Below are 24,695 nucleotides of genomic sequence, written 5' to 3'. Positions count from 1 at the left end.
AGGCTATATCTTCAGTAGTATCTAAAGCACCGCCGTATCTCCCGCATATTAGTCTGATAGTATTCCTCGTAGGAACTAGGTGTATTCAGGAGAACACTATATCTTGGCTAGTCACTTATTTATCCGCACTAACTATATACCGTCGTAATCACTGGTGAATATAGTCTCCCGCTTAAGGTCTTAGATAGTCTTATAGCCTTCAGGGTCAAACGCGATCCCCACCCTTTAGGTATGTGTTTCTTTGTGTGGTGATATGCCTTAACAAAAGAGCCTTCCCGGGGACGCTAATATGAAATGGGAACGGCTCGATGGCTGTCTGGCGATGCAGACTAGACAACACACACACACACTGCCTATCTGGTGTAGAGGATGCTAGATAAGGCCGTACTGATGCCCTGTTGCGGCCGTGCGGGATAATCTTAATACTATATTATGGATAGAAGAAATTGGGTGAATCCTGAATGAATTGGGTAGATGACTTGTCTCCCTCTAAGTGTGTCTGGAGATGTACTATGCACTGCAGACATTAAATCATGCCTGAGGCCACACATAGGCTCATTATGTCACCAATTCTCCCACTACACTAGGTAATAGAGATATTAGGATATTCTATATCTTATACCAACTAAGATAGTAAGTTAGGAATATTAGTGTAAAGAATCTACGTGTTCAGCGTAGAAGCCTGTCGGTCAGGTAAGGAAGGGTGTCTGGACTAGAGTGTGGTATTGTAAGAAGTAAGACTGATTCTTACTAAGTCTAAGTTATGTGGAAACCCTCTCGAATTAAGTACGAATTAGGTCCGAGGCTCGCTTATTATATTATAAGGTAAACCTTTACCGCTAGTCCTTAGGATTCCTTTATAACTATCTTCTCCTTTAGAGACGATAGGCCCCAGGTAATTATTAAAAAAAAAGAAAATTTATTTCTATTAGTTATTCTTATTTTTATTTTTATTTTTTTAATATTATTATATGGATTACGTAATCTTTTAGGGTTTAGGAATATATAATAGGTATAAGCCCTAGGTATTACTATACTTAGGTAAATTATATAAAAGTCATAAATAATATTAGGCTCTCCTTAGTCTTATAGTAGTCCTAGCCATAATATAGCGATAGTATTTTTATTTTTATTTAGCTAATAGTAATAAGTATTAATATATATTCTTTTTAGTTATATATTAGTGCTTTTCTAGCGTATTATTATTATTATTTTCTTATATATATTATTAATATTTTTATATATTAATATTATTATTTACTTATATTCTTGTTTCTCTTCTCTTACTTTTTTTCCTTTGCTTTTTTTCCTTTGCTTTTTTTTCCTTTGCTTTTTTTCCTTTGCTTTTTTTTTTTTGCTTTTTTTTTTTGCTTTTTTTTTTTGCTTTTTTTCCTTTAATATCTTTATACTCTTCGCTAGTTCTTATATTTAGCTTTATTTTAACTTATTTTTATTTATTCTTTAGCTCTAACTTATTACTAATTTAGCTTTCTCTCCATTTTTATTCTTTTATCTTTATTTTTATCATTATTTCGGTCGCGAATTAATATATTTTCCCTTATATCTCTTAGCTATTACCCTTTATAGGATATATCTCTGATTCCGGAGCTTACTTAGTAATTTTTACGCCTATTATTCCCTCTAAGACTAAGATAGGCTAAGCGCCTTCTTAATTATTTATATATATAATACGCTAAGTTCTATCTTATACTGAGTATATTTCTATATTAATTATCCTTACCCTTTAATTTATTTACCTTTTTAATTCGCTTATATCTTATTATTAACCTATTTAGGTTCTCTTTAATATATAGGGTAACTTAATTTTAATATAGTTGATTTAGTTAAATATATCGCTAATATCTAGGATTTTATTACCTAAACTATCGCGGAGGAGGATAAATCTAAAATACTTATTATTAATAACTATATTTAGTTAGATATTATTTATACTTATACTAAGAAGGTAGTTTATACTCTTATTACTAACTTCTTATATTTAGTGTTTCGTTATTATGATATTTATAACTTAGGCACTATATATATTACTAAGCCTATAAGTTTGAGGCCTATTTCGTATAAGTTTCGCTAATAATTCTATAGGCTGACTACGCTATTTATTAAATATATCTAGTTAATTATCTCCCTATTCCTATTAATAACCCTAGCCTTAATACTAATAATATTTATTACTTTTTATAGAAGGCTTTATTAGTACCGCGCCTATCCCCTATAGATATTGTATTTGCTTTATAGTAGGTTATAGAGCGGACTTTCCGCGATAATATTTTGGCCACGCTTCGCCTCTTGTTTGTGGACGAGAATATTCTTAGTGAGATAGTTATTAATAATATTATAGCCTATTTCCTTACTATATTTTGACCTTTCGGTCTTAATCCCGTAATATATTAGTATATCTTTCTAGAGGTTTCGTGCTTAAAACCTTAAATATCTATACTTATTCTTAATATTTTTTTTATAGTAGCTAACTTTAGGTCCGGATCTTTTCTTAGATCTTTAATAAACGCTTTTGCCTTTTCTCTCTTTCTTGTAGTTCTATATCACTTCTTAGGTACTTTTTATATCCCCTTCTATATCTACTAAGTATATTCTGCGGGCTATCCCTTCTACTTAACTAAGAAATATATCTTATTGGAATATAGACCAATGCTACATAGAAAGATCTATCCTTATATTCAACATATAAGACCAGATTGCATTGATCACGTGACCAGATTTTTCTTCTATCAAATTGATGTTTTGACCACTTTTGATTCTGGCCCACGATCCCCCAAACGATAGGCGGGACCATTTTCCTCTAGGGCAAAATGGTCCGCCTTCAGGCATGAATGGTCTGTTCCTTCGGGGGTGCCTTCGGGCATACCTTGCCCGCGGACTTCGACCATGGTCTTCGGACCTCGGTGAACAGACTTCGACCCTCGGTTCCCTTAAGGATAGGCGGACCACTTTCCCTTAGGGGTAAAATGGTCCACCTTCAGGCATGTATAGCCTGATACTGCGGGGAAGCTTTCGGGGTGGCTTAAACCGTCGATCCTTGACATCATTCTTTTCACTTTTCCTCGGTTCCCTTCTTTGCCACCTTTATTATGTTACTACCTAGTATTTATATGTCATTCTAGACGTCATTTCTAGGCTATCCTAGCCTATAAATATGTCCTTCTTTTCTAGCAGATAGAATCAAGTCATTCTCCACTTTCCAAAGTCATCTCTACCTTCTTCCTTTGATCCTCAGGACTGTGGTTCTGCCTTCGTTTAGGCTATATCTGCTTATAGTCTATCCTACGACCTTTGACCTTCTTCCTTTGTCCGGCACCGACTGACCCAGCCGGACTAAGGTTGATCCCACGGACTTAAGGGGCCACGAAGTGCTTCGTGGTAGCTTTACCCTTATATCCCAACATATCTTATTATAGAAGATTTTTTTATCCTTAACCTGCTTAATCTCCTATTTATTATTATTCGCGAGCTTTAGTATTAAAAATAAGTTCGTATCTAATTCGCGTTAGTGCTAAGGCTTAAGGAAAGTTATAGGGAAGATATTATATAACTAAGTGTATTATCTAGGTAAGCTTAGATAATAGGCTTATATTCTGACTACTATAAGTATATAAAATAGTCTAATAAAGTATAGTCAAAATTTTCTTATAGGTATTTTTGGCTTTAAGTTTTAGGTAAAGAGAGCTATAAGATCTCCTCGCTAAAATTTAATTAGGATATAATATTTATTATAGTACTTCGCTCTAATTTTAGTAGCTTTTCACTATATTTCCTTTATTTTTTCGCGGAGATTATATACCTTTTATATCTAATCTACTATAGCTAATACTTTCTCCCTAAATACTCTATTCTTAGAGTATAATTAGAAATTTACGGAATACCTTATAAGGGCTTAGAATAAGAAAATACTAATTATAGCGTTTATAATATTATTATATATAAACTCTATAATTCGTAGTAGATTCGGTGTCAGCATATTCAAGGACTGTCAGCATTACCTTTAGTCATTCAAGAAGACTATGATCTTTATAATTGGTTAGGTAAATACGAAAAGCCACCTAATTATAATAGGTCTATTAAACGGTGTTCCATGGATAGACTATGAATGACGCCTTGATATAGGTCTAGACTATTGATGATACCTTGACATAGGTCTAGACTATTAATGATGCCTTGACAATAGGTCTAGACTAAAAATGATGCCTAGACTATAATTGATTTCAAAGTAAGACAGGCCTAGACTTAAAATAATGCAAGTCTAATATAGGCCTAGAATTTTGTTGATTGGATATAAATATGTCCGCAATTCTCTACAAGAAAAATATAATTCTTCTTCAATTATCATATCATACCCTGAGGTTTCCTATTAAGGAAATATTCTTTTATTTATCGAAGGATAAAAGACTTGATCTCCCATTTGATCTCCCACCGGATCTCCCACAATTTCCCTAACGAAACTCTTAACTTTCTATAACCCCCTCAAAAACTAGCTACCTACTATATAATTTAAGTCAAATTTCAGAACACTAAGGTAACAATATATAAGTTATCTATTTATAATCTAATTTCTTTAAATTTCGTAGATATTAGTATATAATTAAGGAATAATAGAAATAGATACCAGAATAGCCATAAATAATAGTATTTTTATAAGCTGAATCATTAATTTTATACGTCCGAATTAGGAAAGGCGCGGAGAAGTTATGTATTTAAGGGTCTGACGGACCCTTGGAGGTGCGGGTGGAGGTTCCTGATCTTGGACCCGCGGGGCGGGTGAGTGCGACGATATTTTTCTTTTAGTTTACCCCCCTAGGGGTTCTTTACTAGGTCTAGCGTTAAAGACTATATATTCTTAATATACTAAAGTACTAATGAGGGTACCTAGATACCTATATAACCCTAGATATAGTCTAGGAGCTACTTTATATCGTAGTTAGTATTTCTAATACGTTCGATAAACTTTCGTAGCTTAGCATCTATAGCTAGACCTGGCACTCACCCGCGGGTGACCCTTAAGACCCTTCACTCGCATCTCCTCTTAGCGGGTGGAGGGTCTAATGTCTCGACCCTAAGGGTCGGATATAGAGGTACCTAACCCTCCAAGGGTTACCCTTAAGGTCACCCTTAGGGTCCCTACGTAACTAATTTTAGTAAAAAGTCACGTTTTAGGCAAAAAAGTTATATCTTAGGTATTAATCTACTTAGTTATCTATCCTAAAATAGTAAGGCATATCCTAAATAGGCAAAGTGTGTCTTATATGGGTTAGTTAGACCCTTAAGGGACCCTTAGAGGGTTAGGATCAGGGTCAGGGTCGGTGAGGTTGGACCCTGACCCTTGGAGGTGCGGGTGGAGGTTCTTGACTTTGGACCCGCGGGGCGGGTGAGTGCCAGGTCTAATCTATAACCCCCCTAAAAGAGGTAGCTAGTTCTTCCCCGGCGCCACTATAATAATAGCTATATAAGAGTGGTATCAAATAGTAGCGTGTGGACTTAATTAAAACTGAGCAAAGTCTGGTAGGCTTAGCCCTCGGCGTTATAGTGCGATCTCGAAAATTCGATTCACGCAGAGATATATATTTTTTGCAGTATAATAAGTCTCGGACCTAATACGTACTTAGATTGAGAGGGCATCCAGATAACTAAGACTTAGTAAGAATCAGTCCTGCTTCTTTCAATACCAGACTCCAATCCAGACATCCTTCCTTACCTAACCGACAGGCCCTCTACCCTAAACATGTAGATTCTTTACAGTCAGTGTCACCCACGCTTAGAGCTTGGCATCGGCTTTTCTGCGGAGTTCCTTTTCTTCATCCCGGATGAAGCGTCGAAGAATCTTGCCGCTCGGGCTCTTGGGAATAGCGTCCACAAACCTAACGCCTCCCTTGAGCCACTTGTGACGAGCCTTATTGGCCTCAACAAATTGTATAATGACTCGAGTGGCCGCTTCGTCGTCTAAACTGGCCGAGGGAGACTTCACAATGACTGCCTTGGGCACTTCGCCCGCGGTTTCATCGGGAACCCCAACGACCGCGCAATCTGCCACGTCTGGATGAGCAAGGAGACAGGCTTCGAGCTCCGCAGGAGCCACCTGCAAACCCTTTTGGAGATTCATTAGTTAGTTAAAACCTCCCAAATTAGAGTTGGATAACAGGAGACATGACACACTTTGACCTTGATCAGTTCCTTAATCCGATCGACAATGAAAATGTGCTCGCAACCACTGGGACTGACGCGAACGACTGCTTCATCTCCCGTGCGCATCCACCCATCCTCGAATGTTTCCTTGGTCGCCTTTTCGTTGTTCAGATAACCCAAGGCTACGCTTGGGCTACGCACCAGAAGCTCGCCGGGTGTATTATAGGAAGTAATTTCCAGGCCATCTGGGGACATGATGCGCACCTCGACCTCGGGGAACAGGGACCCAGAAGAGCCAAGCCAGATATCGTGAGGATGGCTCGAGGAGACCACGCAGGCAGTTTCCGTCAACCCTACATGTAAAAGTTATCAGTGGTGATCTATCATGTAGACCGCAGAGGGATTTCGCTCACCATAGGCCAATCGGATGGAGATATCTGGATAGATCTTCAAGAAGTCATTCGCTAAATCCGGAGCCAAGGGAGCTGCGCCGGAGAAAATACTTTTGACAGAACGCAGATCGTACTTAGAGCAAAGGTCTTGATTTCGCATCATGTTGATAATGACCGGAGGAACCTGGTGTTTAGTCATGAGGGGACTTGTTCATTTTGCCGTTTTTAGAGAAAGATAGAGAGACTCACGAGGAAAAGGGAAGTGATCTTGAAACGCTGGATGGAGGCTAGGTAGGATGTCATGTCGAACTTGGGAAGGACCACAGTCTGGTCACCACGATAAGTCCCGCAGTGACAGACAACCACGAGGCTGTAAATATGGCTCTGTGGAAGAAGACACTGCCCAACTTCAGTGGACGAACCATTTGCTGCTTGTGATTGGGCGTCACGATAATCCTGCTCGAAAGCCGTGGTTTGCAGAATATTGGCTATGACGTTGCGGTGGGAGATCATCACTCCTTTCTGTATAAAAACGTCATCGTGAGTGGTGTGTCCATTCCCGGTTCTTATCTGAGATCGGAACTTACTGGCAAGCCAGAGGTTCCACTCGAATAGCACAAAAATGCGGTCCGGCGAGCTGCCTCCCCGGGGCCCATTGGACAGGCTGGACTGGTGGCAGTGACTTTCCAGCCTCGGCAATCTGGGAGATAGACTCAAGCTCTGACGGTGCCTTTATGTCCGCGAGGATCTGTTGCGGCACATCGATCAAGTAGATTTGATTCTTCGAGAAGCCAGCCTTGGCCGCAGCCTCCAGTGCGATCGGCAACAAGGGCGCACAAGTGAACAAGGCTTTCGCCTTGCAGTCCAGCAGCTGGTGCTTCAACTCATCCGCTGAATACGATGGATTAGCCAGCGCCACAACTCCCTCGAGCTGGTGGATAGCCCAGAATAATAGCATGGTGTCAATCTATCACGGTAAAGAGTCAGCCTGAGTCCTGGCGTGAAAGTTTGAGAAACGGAATTGAGCACACAGTATTTATGCTGAAAACAACCGCCGTCTTATCCCATTCCGACCCAGAGTTTGGGACCCAGCAAAGCTTCTTGCTCAGGCCACGAGTGATCAAATTGACTCGGTCGACCATCTCCCGCGACGAGTATGTCTTCCCGGTCAAACCGCAGGTATAAGGATCCCGGGATTGATCATGCGGGAGTCGTCCATATCTCTCGTTGAGCATGAGCTCACTGATTGGGATATTGTCGGGAATGGATCCCATCTGGGCTCGACTCAAGAATACCATCGCGGCTTGCGCTTCGGTCTTTGCAACAAGTCACCTTTGACCTGGCTTGTCCTATGTAGATGAAAGGAAGGGAGGTATAGATGATAGACAAACGATAATTGGCGCGCTAATCAAGCTAGGTTTCAAAAGGAAGAATCTGGGGGGACGCTCACGAATGCTCCCGAGACGGTAATTACACGCATTTTATGATTGCAGCATTTCTGAATGTTTAAGGGGGCGGAGAAGGAGAGCCCAGATCCGGGATCTGGGCTTGCAGCCCGCATATTGCCGCGGGATTATAGTTCCGGAATGGGGTTCCTGGGGATAGCCGAAAAGTCCATGTTTGGAGTATCAAAAGTCAGGAGTTTGAGACGCAAACATTTCCCCGCCCTCCACTCGTTCTTGCCACAGATGATGCTTACTGGGTATTCTTGTTTCCCCCTCACTTTTTTTTTTTATTCCATGAAGGCTCACGGAGAAGCTCCTCTTGCGGAAATACCTTGCGCACGCTTGTTACAATGCACAAATCTAGAATCAAGCTAGCTGGCAGAATGACCCCGAAACGATCCGCTAGAGCATGCTCTGGCTGTCGTCTCCGGAAAGTACGATGTGATGTGACAAAACGAGGCTTCCCTTGTACCAACTGTCAGTCCTACCATATGCCTTGCACCATTCCCGTTGACCGACGGGGGAAGCTGGCCACAGCTGCGGAAAAGGAAAAGGTGGGTGCGACGACCCCAAGCGATAATGAGCTTCTAACGGAGTCTCAGTTGGGCGGATGCATGAGTAAGTGCTGGTGATCGAAGAGAATCGGCGGAAGGAGAATCAAGTCAACTAATGATTGATTAGATCGAACCCCAGACTATTGGAATCACGTCGACGTGATAGCTTCAGACGCTTTGGACGATACACGGCCCTTAGAGGATGGAACTATAAATTGGCGTCTGCTGCTACCCGAGTATGCCAGGCCCCTGTCGCTTGCAATCACACGAGAAGATTGCAGTGTCCTGCTTCAGAAAGGTGCTTTCGATATTCCCGAGGCCAGGATTAGGGACGAGCTTTTAAGAAGCTACATTCAATTTGTGCACCCTGCACTCCCAATCTTGAATCTGGAGAACTTCTTGATGGTGATCGATACAAGCTATACTGGTGGGATGGGAATCAGTTTCCTTTTATTTCAGGCCGTTATATTTGCGGCTACTACATTCGAGAGCGAGGAGTCCCTCGCACGGGAGGGATTTCAGAATCAGAGAGAAGCACGCAAGACACGCTTTGATCGAGTCCGGATGCTGTACTCGTTCGGCTGTGAGGATGACCGTGTCACAGTCTTACAGACCCTTCTGTTGATGACGTACTGGGACAACAAATCGGACGACCTTCATGATGCCTGGTATTTTGTTGGTGAAGCCACAAAAATCTGGAGATCCATTAAAACTGAGCCGAAGAGTTTGGAAGCCGAGTTGAAACGACAGAAGCCAGAGCTTTGGAAACGAATCTCATGGTCATTGTACATAAGAGATCGTCTGGTCGCTATTTACACGAGACAACCATTTCACATCAATGAAGCTGATTTCCGAACTCCGTTGCTCAACCTCTCGGATTTCGAAGTAGGTCCATTATCGACAGAATGCTGCCTCGGTAGCGACGGAAGTCACCCTGCTATCAGAGATCCTTCCATGCATAGGCTGTTAGCTCAGATCAGCATAGCCCTGGTGCAATTCGGCAAGTGCATCACACGTATACTAAACTGTCAGTATACTGTACTTCGACGGCAAATTTGCCCAGAAAAAACCCTCAAAGAGTTTCTGGTTCCTAAACGTGTCACTCCAACGAGCGCGGAGTTACTACTTCGAGACAGCGGGCTCGAGGAATGGCACGATTCTTTACCAGAACTTTTGCGATGGTACCCATCCGACCCACTTCACCAAATCAACAAACACGCCGACGTTGTACTTCATTTTCGGGCAATGCTGAATGGTGTCTACAGCCTCGCCTGTAGTACCTTGCATAGGCCGCAAATCGCCTCGAGTTCCCAGAATCCCTGAAATGGTGGATTTATCATCTCAGCGGGTGCATTATTCGGCCATGACAATAACACAAACCTATACCTATTTCAAACAACAAGGTTTGAAATGGTTGCTTCCCGATGGCCAAGTTGCGATGCTCGAGAGCGCTATCATAACACACCTCGGCGATTTGGAATCCATAATCCCTTTGACACGGCAGGAAGCGATGAAAAATTTTCGACTGTGCGCACAGGCATTGAAACAGCTTGGAGAAACGTATCCTTCGGCTGACCAAGCCCTTGCTTCTGTGGACGCTGCTGTAATGAAAAGAAAATCACCCGTCCAGTCGACTCGAATGGCCTCCACTTTCCCATTCGATACTGAAGAGCTGGGGCATAATGAACAAGCGGTGGTTGACCTTCAGCCCACCGATGGCTCAGAAAGAGTCATGGAACCAAATATCCAGCAAGAGATTGCTCACATGAGCTCACAACGGATGGGTGAACTCCTCTGCTCGCATTTCATGATGACACCCTCGGAGAGGAGCATGTTACAAGGCCTCGTAATGCCAGAAGTAGATAACTCAGAATTTTACTCCGACTGAGTCTCAAGCAGAGAGAGCAACGGGCCTCAAGCAATTAGTTGCACACCACTTGAGGAAGCTAATTAATGGAAATGCGCATTCACCTCGTCAGTCGCGAAGAAAGGGAAGGGAGAGTTCAGGATAAAGGGTTTTGATCAGAAAGACCTAATATCCTTATTCAAGAATGATATTCGTCTAGTCCTTGAGAAAAATTGCATCAAGCAAATGCTCGGTACAAGTTTACTTTAAGATTATTTAAGCATTCACCAATTGAATCGCCGGGAAAAAGGCTCCGGAGTCCGGGCTTGCCTTAACTTGATTCCTCGAAGTCATCAGGGCGTCTTCGCTAACGCATTGCCTACGATCTATTTAGCTTTACTTCTGTATATTACCCTTTAGTGTAAAGACTGCTGCCTATTTATCTATGATTATGAGAGAGAGAGAGAATGCCAGGTCAGAAGTGACACAAGATGTGTTGCTCTCTCTCAAAAGATGAACGTAGCATAAAGAATGAACTCGTGCTATCTAGGTACAAAACACCCAAGAATTGCAACTGTGGAATTTCAATTCGGGGAAATTGCAATTGTTACAGCTTTGATGTTCTGGTACTCACTCAACCCATATTTGCTTCCCTCTCGCCCGACGCCACTTTCTTTGATGCCGCCAAATGGCGACTCGGCTGCACTGATTAAGCCCGTATTGACACCAACCATGCCGCAGTCAAGCCTTTGTGCAACACGAAAAATGCGGCTGATGTTTTCACTGAAGAAGTACCCTGCCAGGCCCACCTCGGTGTCATTTGCCAGTACGATGGCTTCTTTCTCCGAGGAGAAAGAGAAGATAGCAGCAAGAGGTCCGAAAGTTTCATCACTGGCAACAAGCATATCTTTGTTGACGTTTGTGATGACGGTTGGTTCGTAAAAGTAGCCAGAAAGACCTGCTGGTACATGACCACCATAGCGAAGCCGACCTCCCTTCTTTAAGGCATCCTCAACATGAGATTTGACCTTTTCCACAGCAGCAGCATTGACAAGAGGCCCGTGGGTGACGCCTTCATCTATGCCACGACCTAACTTGAATAATTTGACCCTTTGAATCAGTTTGGCCGTGAACTCTTCCAAGACATTTTGATGGACAAGTATGCGGTTGGCGCAGACGCAAGTTTGACCCGAGGAGCGGAATTTGCAGATCAAAGCTCCCTCAACCGCTTTGTTGAGGTCGGCATCCTCGAACACAATGAAGGGCGCATTGCCACCGAGTTCCATGCTAATTCGCTTCATCGTATCGGCGGCGAGCTTTGCGAGCATCTTCCCCACATTGGTCGATCCAGTGAAGCTGAGTTTTTTGACCTTAGGATGTGTGGCGAGCAACAAAGAAGCGTCACGATCCTTGGTCGGGACAATATGAAGGACACCAGGAGGGAACCCGGCCTGCAAGGCAAGTCTGATCAAGGCGAGGCCAGTGAAAGGGGTTTCACTCGGCGGCTTGATAATAACCGAGCAGCCTGCGGCCAAAGCAGGAGCGATCTTTCGGGTGATCATTGCCGCTGGGAAGTTCCACGGGGTGATGATTCCGCATACCCCGACAGGTTGTTTCAGAGTCAGAACGGTCGTGCTTTTATATGAAGAAGGTATAACGTCCCCGTAAGACCGAACTGCTTCTTCGGCAAACCATAATACAAAACTTGCAGCGTAGATTAACTCGCCTTTAGATTCCGTCAAAGTTTTGCCGTTTTCAAGGGAGAGAATTTTAGCAACTATCGATGGTTAATGGATGGAGTCGGCGGAGGAGAGCATATTGGCTTACGATCTTCGGCATTCTCCAAAATAAGACGGTTCCATTCTCGGAGAAGCGAAGCTCTCTGCTTGGCAGTAGTCCCCAAGAAGAACTCTTGAGATGCAGGTTCGGCATATTGAATGGCTTCTTCGAAATCTGCTTGGGAAAAGTCGGCACAGTGAGCCAGAACTTGACCTGAGGAAGGCTCGGTGACTGGAAAGGCCTTATCCGAAGCAGCATTCCTCCATTCTCCCGCAAAGAAACCCCGTCTTTCAAACAGGCAAGAATCTTTCAGTTTAATGGGAAGCGTGTTGGAAGCGTTCGCCATGATGGGCGGGTACTGAGTGGGTCAGTTGACGATACGATAATTTGACACGAGTATTGATTCGAGTATTGCTTCGATGTGATAATGAATGAGATCTGTAGAACTTATTAGAATCTGCTTGTAATTGAAGATAATCTACTCCAGTTTAATCGAGTCCGCCAAGGGAAGTACGATCCCAACCAGCCGCGGCTTATGCTAACCGATGACGTTGGAAGAGAGAGTCCCGAGGCTATGTGATCGGCAACTTGGTTAAGTCAGCGAGGATTTCTAGGAGCAAACGTCGGCTCGGAATTCTCGTCCAGTGATTTGAAAAACAGCCCTTCATATTAGCCAGAACAAAGTGGTTGACAGCGCCGGGCCCAACGATATCCGAGACCTACCGAGGCCCCGCGGGTATACCTAGGAACCAGTATAACCGCGCAACATAAGTGACAAGCGGGCCTCAATACTGAGAAAGGAAAGTCACCTAGACTCCGAGCACCCCCTCCGACAAGAAATAATTTGGCAAAATCAATCATGCAAGCCGTGGTTTTCAAGGGTCCATTTGAGATTGCTCTAGAGCAGAAACCCATTCCGAAGATCCGAGATCCAGGAGATGTGATCCTCAAAGTGCGATACACCGCGCTATGTGGCAGGCAATTCATCCCACTCACCACCTTGAGTTTGACTCATGAAATACAAATCGCTAACATTACTCTAGTGAGCTCCACGTCTTTCGGGGCCACCAACCTTCCGGCACAGGGTTCACCATGGGCCACGAATTTACAGGGGAAGTCACAGAGGTCGGGCCCGACGTACAGCGATTCAAAAAGAACGATCGAGTTGTATCGCCTTTCACCGTGAGCTGTGGAAAGTGCTTTTACTGTGAGCATGGCTTGTCTTCTCGGTGTGCGCACTGCCGGCTGTTTGGCACTGCGGCACTCGAGGGTGGGCAAGCCGAATACGTGCGTGTTCCACTTGCTGATTCTACCCTCTTTGCGATCCCGCCTTCAACCGACGAGAAGAAATTAGTCCTTATGGCCGATATTCTCCCCACCGGCTATTTTGCCGCGATGAATGCATTCTCGGGGTTGGATGCGAAGGAGGTTAGGGATTCTACAGTTCTACTCTTTGGTTGCGGCCCTGTTGGTATCTGTGCACTCATCAGTGCTCTGGAGTACAGACCAAAGAAGGTACTCGCAATTGATAGTGTTCCTTCGCGGCTAAAGCTTGCACAGAGCCTAGGTGCCGAGTCTTGGAATTTCAAGGAGAACGAAGAGGAGCTACGGCGCAGGGTGGAAGAGCTCACCGAGTCTCGAGGAGCTGATATTGTTATTGAGGTGGTTGGACATAGCAGTGCGCTAAGAATGGGATTCGAACTATTGCGACCCTGGGGACGGATTTCAAGTGTGGGTGTCCACAATGGAGAAATTCCATGGACAGGGAACGAAGCCTACGGAAAAAACCTCCGCTTGCAGATGGGTCGTTGCCCCGTTCGCAGTATGTCCACACCAACTTGATCTCATGTTACTCATTGACTAACCCTAATCAGGTATCTTTGGCGATGCCCTCGAGTTTCTAAAAAGGAACCAAGATAACTTGACGTGAGTGAAGCCTGCATCGCGATGGTTTCTTTTGATTCTAATGACCATCAGATTTATGTCGGAAGACATTCGTCCGCTTTCGCAGGCTGTTCAGGCGTAAGTGAATCCTGTGCTGTTATTAACTGCTTTTCTAATAACACCAATGCAGATATGACGATTTCGCCAACATGCGAGCCCAGAAGATTATTTTCAAGGTAGATACCAGCGAGTAGGAATAATGCGACAGGATTTTTCTTCTTTCCTATTTTTTCTTCAGTATAGTGAGCTTCCCACAGTATCCTGGTTCTATCCAAATCTCTTTCTCGAGAATTCATAAAAAAAAGAGCCAAAATCCACGAGGCAATTCTGTTGACCTATAAATATTCAAACACACGCGGAGTAACTTGATAATGCTCAGAAGGGAAGTCAAGATTTCTGTTTACTTTCACGATAAAGGAAATATCAGGTCAACGGCAGTAAGCCTTTTAATATCACAGAAGCGAACAAAATTTTGGCTGATATTTCTCATAACTCGACAAATTTCTTCAAAAGGCTCAAATCTGCAAACTTATTTGAAAAAAATATTTTAAGACTATTTGCCAAACTTCAGGAGCTACCTGACTCCTGATCAATCGCGTGGACATTCTTCCCTTCTCGCCTTTTAGATCCCTGCCAGTGCAAAAGTCCTATAGGAATGATGCTCAGTGCAACAATCAGGCCGGATATAATACCACTACACGCGGAAATGCCAACGTTGTTGAACATTGGAGTAAACCTGGAAGATCAGAACATGGGACAAAAAGAGAAGTGTATTGGATGTCCATACCAGAATGGGCCCACAAACGCCAAAGTTTGACGGATTAAAGTGATGATGACTCCAATGCTCGCAGACTCCTCCGGGTAACAGTCGATCGCGTACGTGATGAGAACCGTGGTGACCATCTGATTGCCGGCCCCCGCGATGGCGATTCCAATGACTGGGGAAATATTCCAATGACCTTCAGGTGCCTGCTCTGTCCTTACAAGGAACAAAACCAGTCCAACGATAGCAAGGACAAATCCTAAATAGCTGATCCACAGCCTGTGTTCCGGCGCAACGTTGGTGCCCAATTTCCGCGATCGACGTCTCATCCAGTAGTCGCTAAAACTTCCACCGATTTGCTCGCCAAGCACAGATCCTGTAATAAGTCCGATGAATTGAAGACCAAGTTGTTCCGAGTTGAAGCCAAACTTTTCACCGAAGAGCTCCGGCAACTCCACGACGACAAGTGTATTTGCAAACATGAATGTTACGGCATGGGCCAGACCTGGGAGCGCCACGCAGACTTTACGCGATAGACTCAGCGGACGAAGGAAATCGTGTGTTGTGAGTGGGCGAGGGTCAATGCGTCCGAAATGCAGGTATTGTTTTCTGAAAGACGATTTGTTCTGAACGACGCTGCCCGGGATGTAACGACTTTCAGGCCCGAAGAAGAGATAAGCCACGAACTGAACTCCATTCATCTATGGAAACTGAAGGTAAGAGACATGGCAAGTCCTTCCGTCCAAGATGAGTGAACTTACAATTGTAAGGATCCAGTAGATCCAACGATAGTCAACACGCTCAGACACGAAGCCCATAATGAGAGGGGCCAAAGGAACACCAAGTGTCACCATGAGGGTCCACAATCCCATGTACAGAGCCCTATTCTTTTTGAAAAAGGTCTCTGTGACGACTGCACTGCCAATTGCCGCGGCAGGACTCATGAAAAAGCCCACCAGAGCTCGACAAAAGCACATGGTCCCGTAAGAAGTACTCTTGGCGCAACCCACGTTGGAAACAAAACTGCCAATCAGGGAAAGGAGAAACAACGGTCGCCGACCATAAGTATTAGCGAAAGGTATCCATACAAGTGGCCCAAATGCCAGAAACACGAGCTGAACGGTTGTGAGATATGAAACCGTCTGTAGGGAGACGTGTAGATCGTCTGCTATCTGCTGAAAGGCAGGGACGATTGCAGCGGCGGTGAACGTGACCATACTAGCATGGAAAATGACAAGGATGAGGTTCGTCATTTTCTGGATACTCGGTTAGCCTGGTAGTACGAGAGGGCCGAGCATTGAGCATGAACTTGCCTTCCACTGGGGCCAATTGTATGGATCAGCATCGTCTGGCTGTGGCACAGGATCGAGATCCAGGGTACCGTGTCGCTGCAGCAGATATTGCTTATGATCATGGGAGAGAGCGAAGCCCTCGCCGTCTCCCTGGGTTTTGACTTCAATGGGGGCATTGGCTTGTTCCATGAGTTCTTCCCTCTGTTTTACTGAAGCCATTCCACTGATACTAGGTCTCGCCGACTCTGTGGCCAGCGAAAGATTTCACTTGCAATTTGCCAACGACGCGTGGACTTAGCCAGTCAAGGGTGAGATCCCCAAATTGAAGGATCCTTGAACGAGCAAAGCAAAGAAGATGAAAAAGCCAGGGAAGGTTTTGCAATTGAAGAGCTTGAGGGAAAAATCCTTGCCAATTGAACAGCACGGAGTCAACTTTATACTGGGGCTATTGATCTGATGATGCATGGTGGAGCTTAATCCCAACCAATCGCTTCCGGAGACCCTGGGGATTTGGGGCCCCGCACTTGTTCGTGCTCTTGTCGTCTAATCCGGGGGCGAAATGTCGTTGCCGGGGAGAAGACGGGGAAGTAACAAGACGCCGCGGGCTCTCGAGATGGTCATGTGATGAGGTCGGTTGATGTAGATCACAGCCGAAGCCGACTGTGCGGGGATGGGAGCCAAATTTCTCTAAATAAGCCAAGACATAAATTCCAAGCGAATTGGGAATTCAGCCCGGATCTCACTCTTAGCCAATCGCCAACTCCAAATCATGGCTGCCCGACCAGACCCGACCGCGCTGCTCGCTAATGCGGCAGTTCCAGCATTCAAATGCCCTCCCGGAACCAAGATGCATATTCTGGATCTTGGAACCTTACAAGTCGACGAGTCTTGGTAGGTCGATTGAACTTCAGGTGGCATGACCATCGGGCTTTGCTGAGACAAACCTAATACAGGCTTCTCCGAGGTGCCAACGCAAGCTCCGTGAGCAACTTGAACCCAGAGAGCAAACGTCGTGATCTGATGGTCCTGTCGGCTCTTATCGACTATCCCGGGGTAGGACTCATTCTGTTCGAAACGGGTTGTGCCGAGGATATCGATATGGTTTGTGTGAACCTAATAATCTGGCAAACTCCTTTTCTAACAAGCGATGGACTCTGTAGAAATGGGGTGCCCCAATCACCGATATCTTCCCACGAACCGAGTACTGTGAGACTCAAAAACTTCCCGCCGCGATAAAAGCCACTGGAAACGACATAAAAGATGTCAAAGCGGTCATCATGGGCCATCTCCACTTAGATCATGCAGGCGGGCTGGAACACTTCATCGGAACTGATGTGCCTATCTACACGCATGAGGAAGAATTCAAGCACGCCTGCTGGGCGGTTCGCGACCGGGGCCGATGTGGGTGTCTATATGGCACACTATATTGATCTGGAGAATCTGAACTGGACAACCTTTAATGAATCCACGGTGGATTTGTTCCAAGGAATTTCCATCCACCATTTGCCGGGACACACCCCGGGCCTATGTGGACTGCAAATCAACTTGGAGAAGGACGGAACTTTTATCTGGACGACCGACCAGTTTCATGTCAAAGAGAACTATGAAATCGGACACCCCCACGGAGGATTGGCAAGAGATCACAATGCGTGGTATCGGAGTTTGAGCCTGGTGCGGAGATTACAGCGGCTTTTTGACGCGAAAATAATATTTGGGCACGACAAGGAAGTTGCAATGGGTTATAAATTGGCCAAGGAATATTACGAGTAGAGGATGGCCACGGACAGTCAGGAACGGAGCCAAGTGCTTGCGCATCAGATGCGGAAGAATTGATTCGGACTTGCATTCGATCTTCCCTTTAATTGTATATATTTTTCAAAGCCCCTCAACCACGACGGTCTTATGCAGACCTGGGAGGTTTTTCGCGTTTAGCCAACCTGGTAAGTTTGTTTCTCAGTAGAGAGGATTCGCCATCCTTGCTTTCCGCTCGCTTACGCTTGTCAAGCAGTCTATGCATCTCCAGGCTTACTTTAGGAATTCCTCTTGGATTGATGTCTTTAGATCAAGATATTTTAAGATATGAAGACAAAAGAATAGCATATACTAAGATCATGCCTGTGTCTGCAACCACTGGTACACGATAGAAAAGTCCTTTCCGTGGTGCTCCTTCTCCACTGCATCATACACTTCCCATGCCACGTCCGCTAGTCTAAGAGCAGCGTTAGATGCCTTTGCATCAGCAATAGCCAGTCCAAGATCCTTCTTGATAATGGCCACGGTGCCACCCGGTTCATAATTCTTAGACGCGGGGGAATCCTTGATCACGCCAGGGACGGGGTTGTTAACTTCCACGGGCCAGCAACGCCCGGTCGAAACTTTGAGCATATCGGTGAGGGCCTTGGCATCGAGACCCCACTGTCTTGCCATGTTCATTGCCTCTGCCGTGGCGATGTTGTTGATGCACAGGATGTAGTTGTTGGCAATCTTGCTGCGAACTCCGGCACTTTGCTCACCCATATGCCAAACTTTATCACCCACCAGGAACAAGATGGAACGGATCCGCTCAAGTAATGTATCAATTCTGGGAGCGCCGAACATGAGTGACAAAGTCCCCGCACGAGCTCCAGCCACGCCTCCTGATACGGGTGCGTCCACGTATTGACCATTTTTCGAGTCATGGACGAGTTTGGCGACCTTCTGGGAAGTATGAGGATCGATTGTGGAAAGGTCGATAAAAAGACGCTCTTGCTGCAATGGTGGAAGTTCCCCATCTTCAACTATGGAATTGAAGACAGCCTCGACGGCCTTTGACGATGGGAGGCAGGTGATAAGTACAGACTACATAGGCGATGGTCAGTTAACAAGCCATTTTTGTTAGAAGGGCGAGGACCCCGATTCATAGAGGGGAAGGAAAATCTTACACATTTGGCCGCCACCTCTTTAGCGTTGTCAGAAGTTTCCACGAGCATTGAATTGGCGCCATCCCCGCTCTTCGCAAGACTGGCAACGTCTTTCACGAAATTATTCACTGCTACCTTGTTTAAATCCATCACAATCAACTTATGGGAGACTGGCATATTCTTTCGAATATTGATAGCCATGGGATATCCTTTTGTCGTTAGAATAATTGAGCAAAAGAAGCACAGCGAAGTTACAAACAAATTGGACCCGGAGGTAAGCAATTTGCGCACGTACCGATGTTGCCCAGGCCAATATAGCCCCAGGTGATGTTCGCCATCTTGCTGGATGAAACGAATAAGATAGCACGCCTACACCACTTTTCCTTTTTCCGTTTGTCGGTTGGTTGGTGTAAATCCCAACGGGTTCCTATGTCGACCAAGGAGGCGCTTAGATGAACTTGCAGGGATGACGAAGAAAACAAATAGTTGCTAGAGAAAATAGAGTGGTTGAAATACGTGAGATGATTACCTTCACTTGTGTTTCACGTGTTTAAGTCGTACCTGCCGTCAGAACCGAGAGGACCGGCATTCCGGCACTAAAAGACGGCGAGGTCTTCAGAAGATGTAGGTGCTTTCCGTGGCTATTACGTAGACAAATGATTCTATTTCCTGATTCATTATGGCTAGAATAGGGCAGTGGTCGGACAAAGATAGCCGATGGCAACGCCAAGCCACTTTGATCATAGATAAGCACCAACCATACTATGGGTCTGAGGCGAAGAAGCCGCGGGCTCTTGAACTATGGAGACAGCTATATTCGATGACGTACTCAGACATGTCAACTTGTGTCCACCAAATCATTTAAATTGCATACTGAGGGATTCTTTCACATAAGTAAAATAATCATCAGCTTGGAAGGGAATTCAACCTTTTCGATTACTTTTGTTCCTTTCACACGCCCTCAGTATCAAAGCCGAATATTCTATCTTTTCCAGATGGAGCGCAACGAGCAACAATGGGAAGACCTTTGCCGACAGGTGAAGGATCTAGTCCCACGGGAATTGGGGGAGGAGGCCTGGTACCTCGTGATTGTAAGAATGGCTAGTTTAAGCCTCAATAAGAAATCATCCTATTAACACCCTATCGCTTGCAGGCTGCAGCTCTGGGTGTATCCCCAGTGCCAAGCGCACCCGCGGAGTTTTATACCTACCTCACCAAGCACGACCCGGCCTTCAGCTCAGTAAAATCTAGGGAATATCTCAGTCAAAGACTACGAGATGTAATTCTGAAGCTCCTCACTATCGTGGGAGGTCCGCAGGTCCTTTCTGTGCTCATCCCACTTGCGGCTGCGGAAGGCGATATCAAGTCAAGAGCCGCATCAAGCAAGCTGAGCGAGAAATGGTTTGACACCTTTATTCCCCCTCTGTTCGTCAGGTCTGCTAACAAAGTTCTTCTTTTAATTAGGATCGCTGACAAAATGAGCGTCCCTGCTCTTTACGAGCGAGGTCAAGCGACGATCAACACGATCTACGGCGCCCCGCTGTTGGAAAAGGTCTTCGACTCCCTCGGAAGCCACAGAGAAGATGTCAAATTCAATGAGATCTACACGCTGTATGGCCTTTTCCTCTCGGATTTCGAGGTATTGACACCCCTTGAAACTGAGGCGGTGGTGTACTCTTCGATCTCCTGCCTGGGATTGGGAGGTCCGGGAAACTGGCATTTGAGAGGAATGGGACGGTTGTTAGGTGCAAGAGGAACAGATGATCAGAGCGAGAAGATGAAGAAAATCATGGCCCTGTTGATGAATCTGAAGCAGGCGGTGGTCACCGTTGTGGAATTCGTGGGAGATGAATTCAAAGCCAGAGCGCACCTGCACAAGTGGGCCGATCCCGCAACCGTGGCGAAGAACTTGGGCGGTTGGGGGAACGATGATTAGATAGTCCGAATATCAACGGCAAATCAAGTCGACGAGTATCTCCGGAGAGAGTTCTTCGCCATTCCAAGTCATTAAGTATTACCAGTCTCCGGGATCACAAATTGAAAAGCCACAGGTGCTGCGAGTAACTCGGAGTACTTGAATTATAAGAAGCTCGAACCTTGGGAGTGTCAAAACATGGCCCCCTACACAAAAACCTATGTTTAGTCTAATTGCCGGGGCTATGTGCTGTTGCCAGGCTATACACAAAATGAAACATAGCTGCCGATAAGCTTTGGCATAATCTAGGCTATCCGGATAATGTTGAGTTGTAATTGCCAAAATGTTGTTAATGTTTCCCCACAGTTCGGATTTGAAATTCTCCAAGCTGGTGATGGCTCTTACTTAATTTCTACCTATTAGAAGATAAGTGCGGCACCAGGGTCTGGGCTTTATTTACGTATTCTTTCAATTCGTTGGATGCCACTGCATACAAATGCACTCTGATATAAGCTACTCACTCCAGGCTACTCATTGTAACTAAATCAATATTTGCATACTTCTCTAAACTTCGCAGTACCCGCTTTATTGAAGCCCTGTAATTTTCTCCCATGTTGAGCAAGGGCAGTGGATCTCCGACTTAGTAAATATGGTATCCCTTGTATCCACTTTTGACCTCAGCATCAAGTACTTGGCGATACTGTCCTAATCCTCCAAAGTAAAAAAGGACAGACTTCTTTTTTCCTGGGACATTGGCACCAAAGATCCATGAATCAGTTCTTCGGAATAGACTATCCTTGCTGATGTTGTCGCACATCTCTGTCCAATCATGTTCGGCTTTGAGAGTCGTTTCGATGACGCGATTGCTGCCAGTTGCCGCAGATAACTCAACGCTACGCGCAATCAGCTCACTGATGAACTCAACTTGCGTCTCGATGCTGGGTGGCAGGTTGGTGAAGGGCCCGTTGGGACCTAGGATCATGAACAGGTTGGGAAAGTCGGGGATAGAAATACCGAGGTACGAGGTCGCACCGTCGGCCCAACGCTGCTTTAAGGTCTCGCCCTTCTTTCCCTTGATAGCAATGCTAGTGTAGTTGCCGTCAACGGCATCGAAGCCAGTGGCAAAGATTATTGCATCAAGCTCATGCTCGGTCCCATCAGCAGTCTTGATGCCCCTCTCGGTGAATTCTGTGATGGGGGCTTCCTTGAGATCAACGATATTGACATGTTCATGGTTGAACTTCTCGTAATACCCAGTGTCGCACAGAGGGCGTCTTGCATAAAACTCGGTTGGTGTCAATTTGCGAGCCTTCTCGGGATCGTTGACTCTGCCTCGAATCTTGCCGCGGATGAACTGAGCAGCTTCCTCGTTCGCTTCTTCACTAGTCAGGATGTCGGAGAACGTGCCAAACATGAACCGGAATCCGTTCCCTTTCTGCCATGCATCTTCAAACACTCTCTCGCGTTCTTCTTTGCCCACGCTCATTAAAGGGGTGGTACTTTCTTCAAAGCCGAAGGCGAAAGCACTCTCTTTGGCCTGCTTCCAGATCGCATCGTAGTTCGCGTTGACCTCAGCACGATGCTCGGGAGTGGCAACCTTGTCTCCTGATGGAACAACGTATTGAGGTGTGCGTTGAAAGCAGACCAATTGTTTGACATCATCGGCGATGTCGGTGATGATCTGAACACCCGTGGACCCGTTCCCAATAACTCCGACACACTTTCCCTTGAAATTATGCTGCCTGGGCCACGCACCGCTGTGATATAGCTCGCCCTTGTATTTATCGATGCCAGGAAAATCTGGGAAATTCTGCTTGGAGAGCAGGCCAACTCCAGTGACTAAATACTTGGCCTCCAGGTTCGGACCGCTACTGGTCTGAACCGTCCATAGGCAGGTCTCGGGGTTCCATTCTGTGCCGCTCATCTGTGTATTGAATTGCATGTATTGACGCAGTTTGTGACGCTCAACAACGTGCTCCAAGTACTTTAGGATTTCAGGCTGACGAAGATAGGTGCGCGACCACGGATACTGCTGGAGATCTTCTTTGTCCCATGAATAACGATACAAGTGGGAATTGGTGCTATACTTCATTAATGACTGAACAACGTTCGCAAAAGTCGGATCAAATATACTCGCTCATGGCTCCAGGGTATCGATTCCAATACCAAGTACCGCCGACATCAGATGCGGCCTCGATCAATCTGACCGAGAGGCCCTGATCAACCAACTTCTTGCACATGTAAATCCCCCAAAACCAGCACCAACGATGACCGCATCCACCTTTGACTGCATAGTGTGGTCCTGGGAGCCCATAGTGAGGCACAGAGAGTGAAAGCTTCTGATTGGAAGATTAAAAGAGAGAGAAGAATGACAGATTGTTTCTAGGAGTGTCGCAGACAATCGAGGGCTTAGTGCACTGGGCCCCTGTCCTATATAGACAAAATACGGCTACAAGCACGGGTGTATGACATTGGGACGAGGGAGCTTCCCCGCGCCTCCCCGACCCCCCAGGTTTACCCCGCATCTTTCTCTTTGGAAGACATCACCGATCACCAAGTAGCAATGAGGCTCGTGTTACTTCGAAAACCCGGTGTAGTCGCTTTAGTGGGCCATCGGGAAGTACATAGCCGTAATAACCGCGGCTATATGGATGGGTCATCTTGGCGGCGGCAACGCAACCCAATCAAGTATATGGAGCATTCTCCGATTCGATCGGAGCCATGGAGTTGAGAAACTTTTGAGGCCCGAAAATTGGGGCGAGATCTGGTTGCTATAGTCTTGTTACTCGTTGCTAACTGGTCACTGCGAGGAAGTGCGCGAAAGTAATACGTAACGATCTGCTGCTACGAGGAACAACAAGTATATGTGCTGAGCAGGCTGAATACGCCCTTCCGGGCACTGACTGCAGATCTCGGGACTGTGACTTGCAGCCGTACCGCCTCCTAGTCCGCTAGGCTTTACAGGGCCTCGGGTTTAGAGTCGTCTTCCAGGATGTGCTAGACAGAGCGCCAATAAGGTCAGTACCGAGGTAGCGCCCCTTAGTATATAGGATGGTTGCAAACAGAGTCAAACAGCGAATAATAGCACAGGTGGTTCCATCTGACAATGTAGGATAGATCACGAGTAACTAACCTAGCTCCCTGAATGAATGCCCGTGTATGTCCTTCGCTGCGGGTGTCCCAGTCCTGCATATGGCTATACCGATCGGGGAGCAATGGTTATTCTATTTTGCATGTGTATCCCTCCCTGTAATTTATCGATCCGGGGATTATATAATACTGGATTCTTGATAAGGTGCCGCTTTCCGTATTTGCGGGTTCCAGCTGGCGGGGTCCCAGAAAAAGTTGACGGGGATCCAGAAAATTATGACTAATCCTGGGTCCCCGTCAACTTTTTCTGGGTCCCCGCCAGCTGGGTGCCCCCGTGTTTGACAGCTGTTCCTAGATCACGTCAAGCTTCGAACGCTCCTCGTAGGGTCCGATAACTCAGAAACCACGTTGTTCTGAGTCATTTCAAGTATTCGGGATATACGGGGTCGCTTTCATTCCTAACTTGCCTCTTTGGCTTGTTCAGTCCCAACCATCGTCAATATGCCGGACGGGAATCCGAGAGGACGTCATAGAGCCTCGAAGGCCTGTCACAGATGTAACCAACGCAAAGTGAAATGCGATGCAGCGCAAGCGGGGGTGCCTTGCAGTCGCTGCCGCATGG

General features: G+C 45.7%; 9 protein-coding genes across 9 annotated transcripts; 4 read left to right on the top strand and 5 right to left on the bottom strand.

Moving 5' to 3' along the window:
• Positions 1-5,293: 5,293 nt before the first annotated feature.
• Positions 5,294-7,843, bottom strand: N7477_004197 (uncharacterized protein; the record flags this gene model as incomplete). The annotated part of the gene is made up of 7 exons (XM_056965860.1): positions 5,294-5,411; positions 5,889-6,115; positions 6,184-6,506; positions 6,567-6,729; positions 6,795-7,067; positions 7,153-7,512; positions 7,577-7,843. 7 exons carry the CDS (start codon positions 7,841-7,843, stop codon positions 5,294-5,296), a joined length of 1,731 nt encoding a protein of 576 aa, XP_056825813.1.
• Positions 7,844-8,373: 530 nt separating this feature from the next.
• On the top strand, positions 8,374-10,432 carry N7477_004196 (Zn(II)2Cys6 transcription factor; the record flags this gene model as incomplete). The annotated part of the gene is made up of 3 exons (XM_056965859.1): positions 8,374-8,608; positions 8,672-9,534; positions 10,082-10,432. The coding sequence occupies 3 exons, from the start codon at positions 8,374-8,376 to the stop codon at positions 10,430-10,432; spliced, it is 1,449 nt and encodes a 482-aa protein (XP_056825812.1).
• Positions 10,433-10,974: 542 nt separating this feature from the next.
• On the bottom strand, positions 10,975-12,515 carry N7477_004195 (NAD-dependent succinate-semialdehyde dehydrogenase; the record flags this gene model as incomplete). The annotated part of the gene is made up of 2 exons (XM_056965858.1): positions 10,975-12,167; positions 12,218-12,515. 2 exons carry the CDS (start codon positions 12,513-12,515, stop codon positions 10,975-10,977), a joined length of 1,491 nt encoding a protein of 496 aa, XP_056825811.1.
• A 746-nt stretch (positions 12,516-13,261) lies between these two features.
• N7477_004194 (uncharacterized protein) lies at positions 13,262-14,307 on the top strand (the record flags this gene model as incomplete). The annotated part of the gene is made up of 3 exons (XM_056965857.1): positions 13,262-13,991; positions 14,044-14,095; positions 14,244-14,307. The coding sequence occupies 3 exons, from the start codon at positions 13,262-13,264 to the stop codon at positions 14,305-14,307; spliced, it is 846 nt and encodes a 281-aa protein (XP_056825810.1).
• A 373-nt stretch (positions 14,308-14,680) lies between these two features.
• On the bottom strand, positions 14,681-16,357 carry N7477_004193 (MFS general substrate transporter; the record flags this gene model as incomplete). The annotated part of the gene is made up of 4 exons (XM_056965856.1): positions 14,681-14,849; positions 14,901-15,577; positions 15,638-16,132; positions 16,190-16,357. 4 exons carry the CDS (start codon positions 16,355-16,357, stop codon positions 14,681-14,683), a joined length of 1,509 nt encoding a protein of 502 aa, XP_056825809.1.
• Positions 16,358-16,937: 580 nt separating this feature from the next.
• N7477_004192 (N-acyl homoserine lactonase family protein) lies at positions 16,938-17,938 on the top strand (the record flags this gene model as incomplete). The annotated part of the gene is made up of 4 exons (XM_056965855.1): positions 16,938-17,059; positions 17,122-17,269; positions 17,329-17,550; positions 17,606-17,938. The coding sequence occupies 4 exons, from the start codon at positions 16,938-16,940 to the stop codon at positions 17,936-17,938; spliced, it is 825 nt and encodes a 274-aa protein (XP_056825808.1).
• Positions 17,939-18,277: 339 nt separating this feature from the next.
• N7477_004191 (3-hydroxyisobutyrate dehydrogenase) lies at positions 18,278-19,406 on the bottom strand (the record flags this gene model as incomplete). Its single annotated transcript, XM_056965854.1, has 3 exons — positions 18,278-19,006; positions 19,090-19,277; positions 19,364-19,406. The coding sequence occupies 3 exons, from the start codon at positions 19,404-19,406 to the stop codon at positions 18,278-18,280; spliced, it is 960 nt and encodes a 319-aa protein (XP_056825807.1).
• Positions 19,407-20,063: 657 nt separating this feature from the next.
• N7477_004190 (uncharacterized protein) lies at positions 20,064-21,004 on the top strand (the record flags this gene model as incomplete). Its single annotated transcript, XM_056965853.1, has 2 exons — positions 20,064-20,159; positions 20,222-21,004. The coding sequence occupies 2 exons, from the start codon at positions 20,064-20,066 to the stop codon at positions 21,002-21,004; spliced, it is 879 nt and encodes a 292-aa protein (XP_056825806.1).
• Positions 21,005-21,623: 619 nt separating this feature from the next.
• Positions 21,624-23,297, bottom strand: N7477_004189 (flavin-containing monooxygenase; the record flags this gene model as incomplete). The annotated part of the gene is made up of 3 exons (XM_056965852.1): positions 21,624-23,064; positions 23,117-23,214; positions 23,265-23,297. 3 exons carry the CDS (start codon positions 23,295-23,297, stop codon positions 21,624-21,626), a joined length of 1,572 nt encoding a protein of 523 aa, XP_056825805.1.
• Positions 23,298-24,695: the final 1,398 nt, after the last annotated feature.

The sequence above is a fragment of the Penicillium maclennaniae genome (assembly GCF_028827695.1).
Source record: "Penicillium maclennaniae strain IBT 15551 chromosome Unknown utg000003l:1.0-5670915.0:1.0-5674809.0, whole genome shotgun sequence".
Lineage (NCBI taxonomy): Eukaryota > Fungi > Ascomycota > Eurotiomycetes > Eurotiales > Aspergillaceae > Penicillium > Penicillium maclennaniae.
Note: the sequence above shows the minus strand (reverse complement) of the source record. Positions and strands in the feature narration are given on the sequence as shown.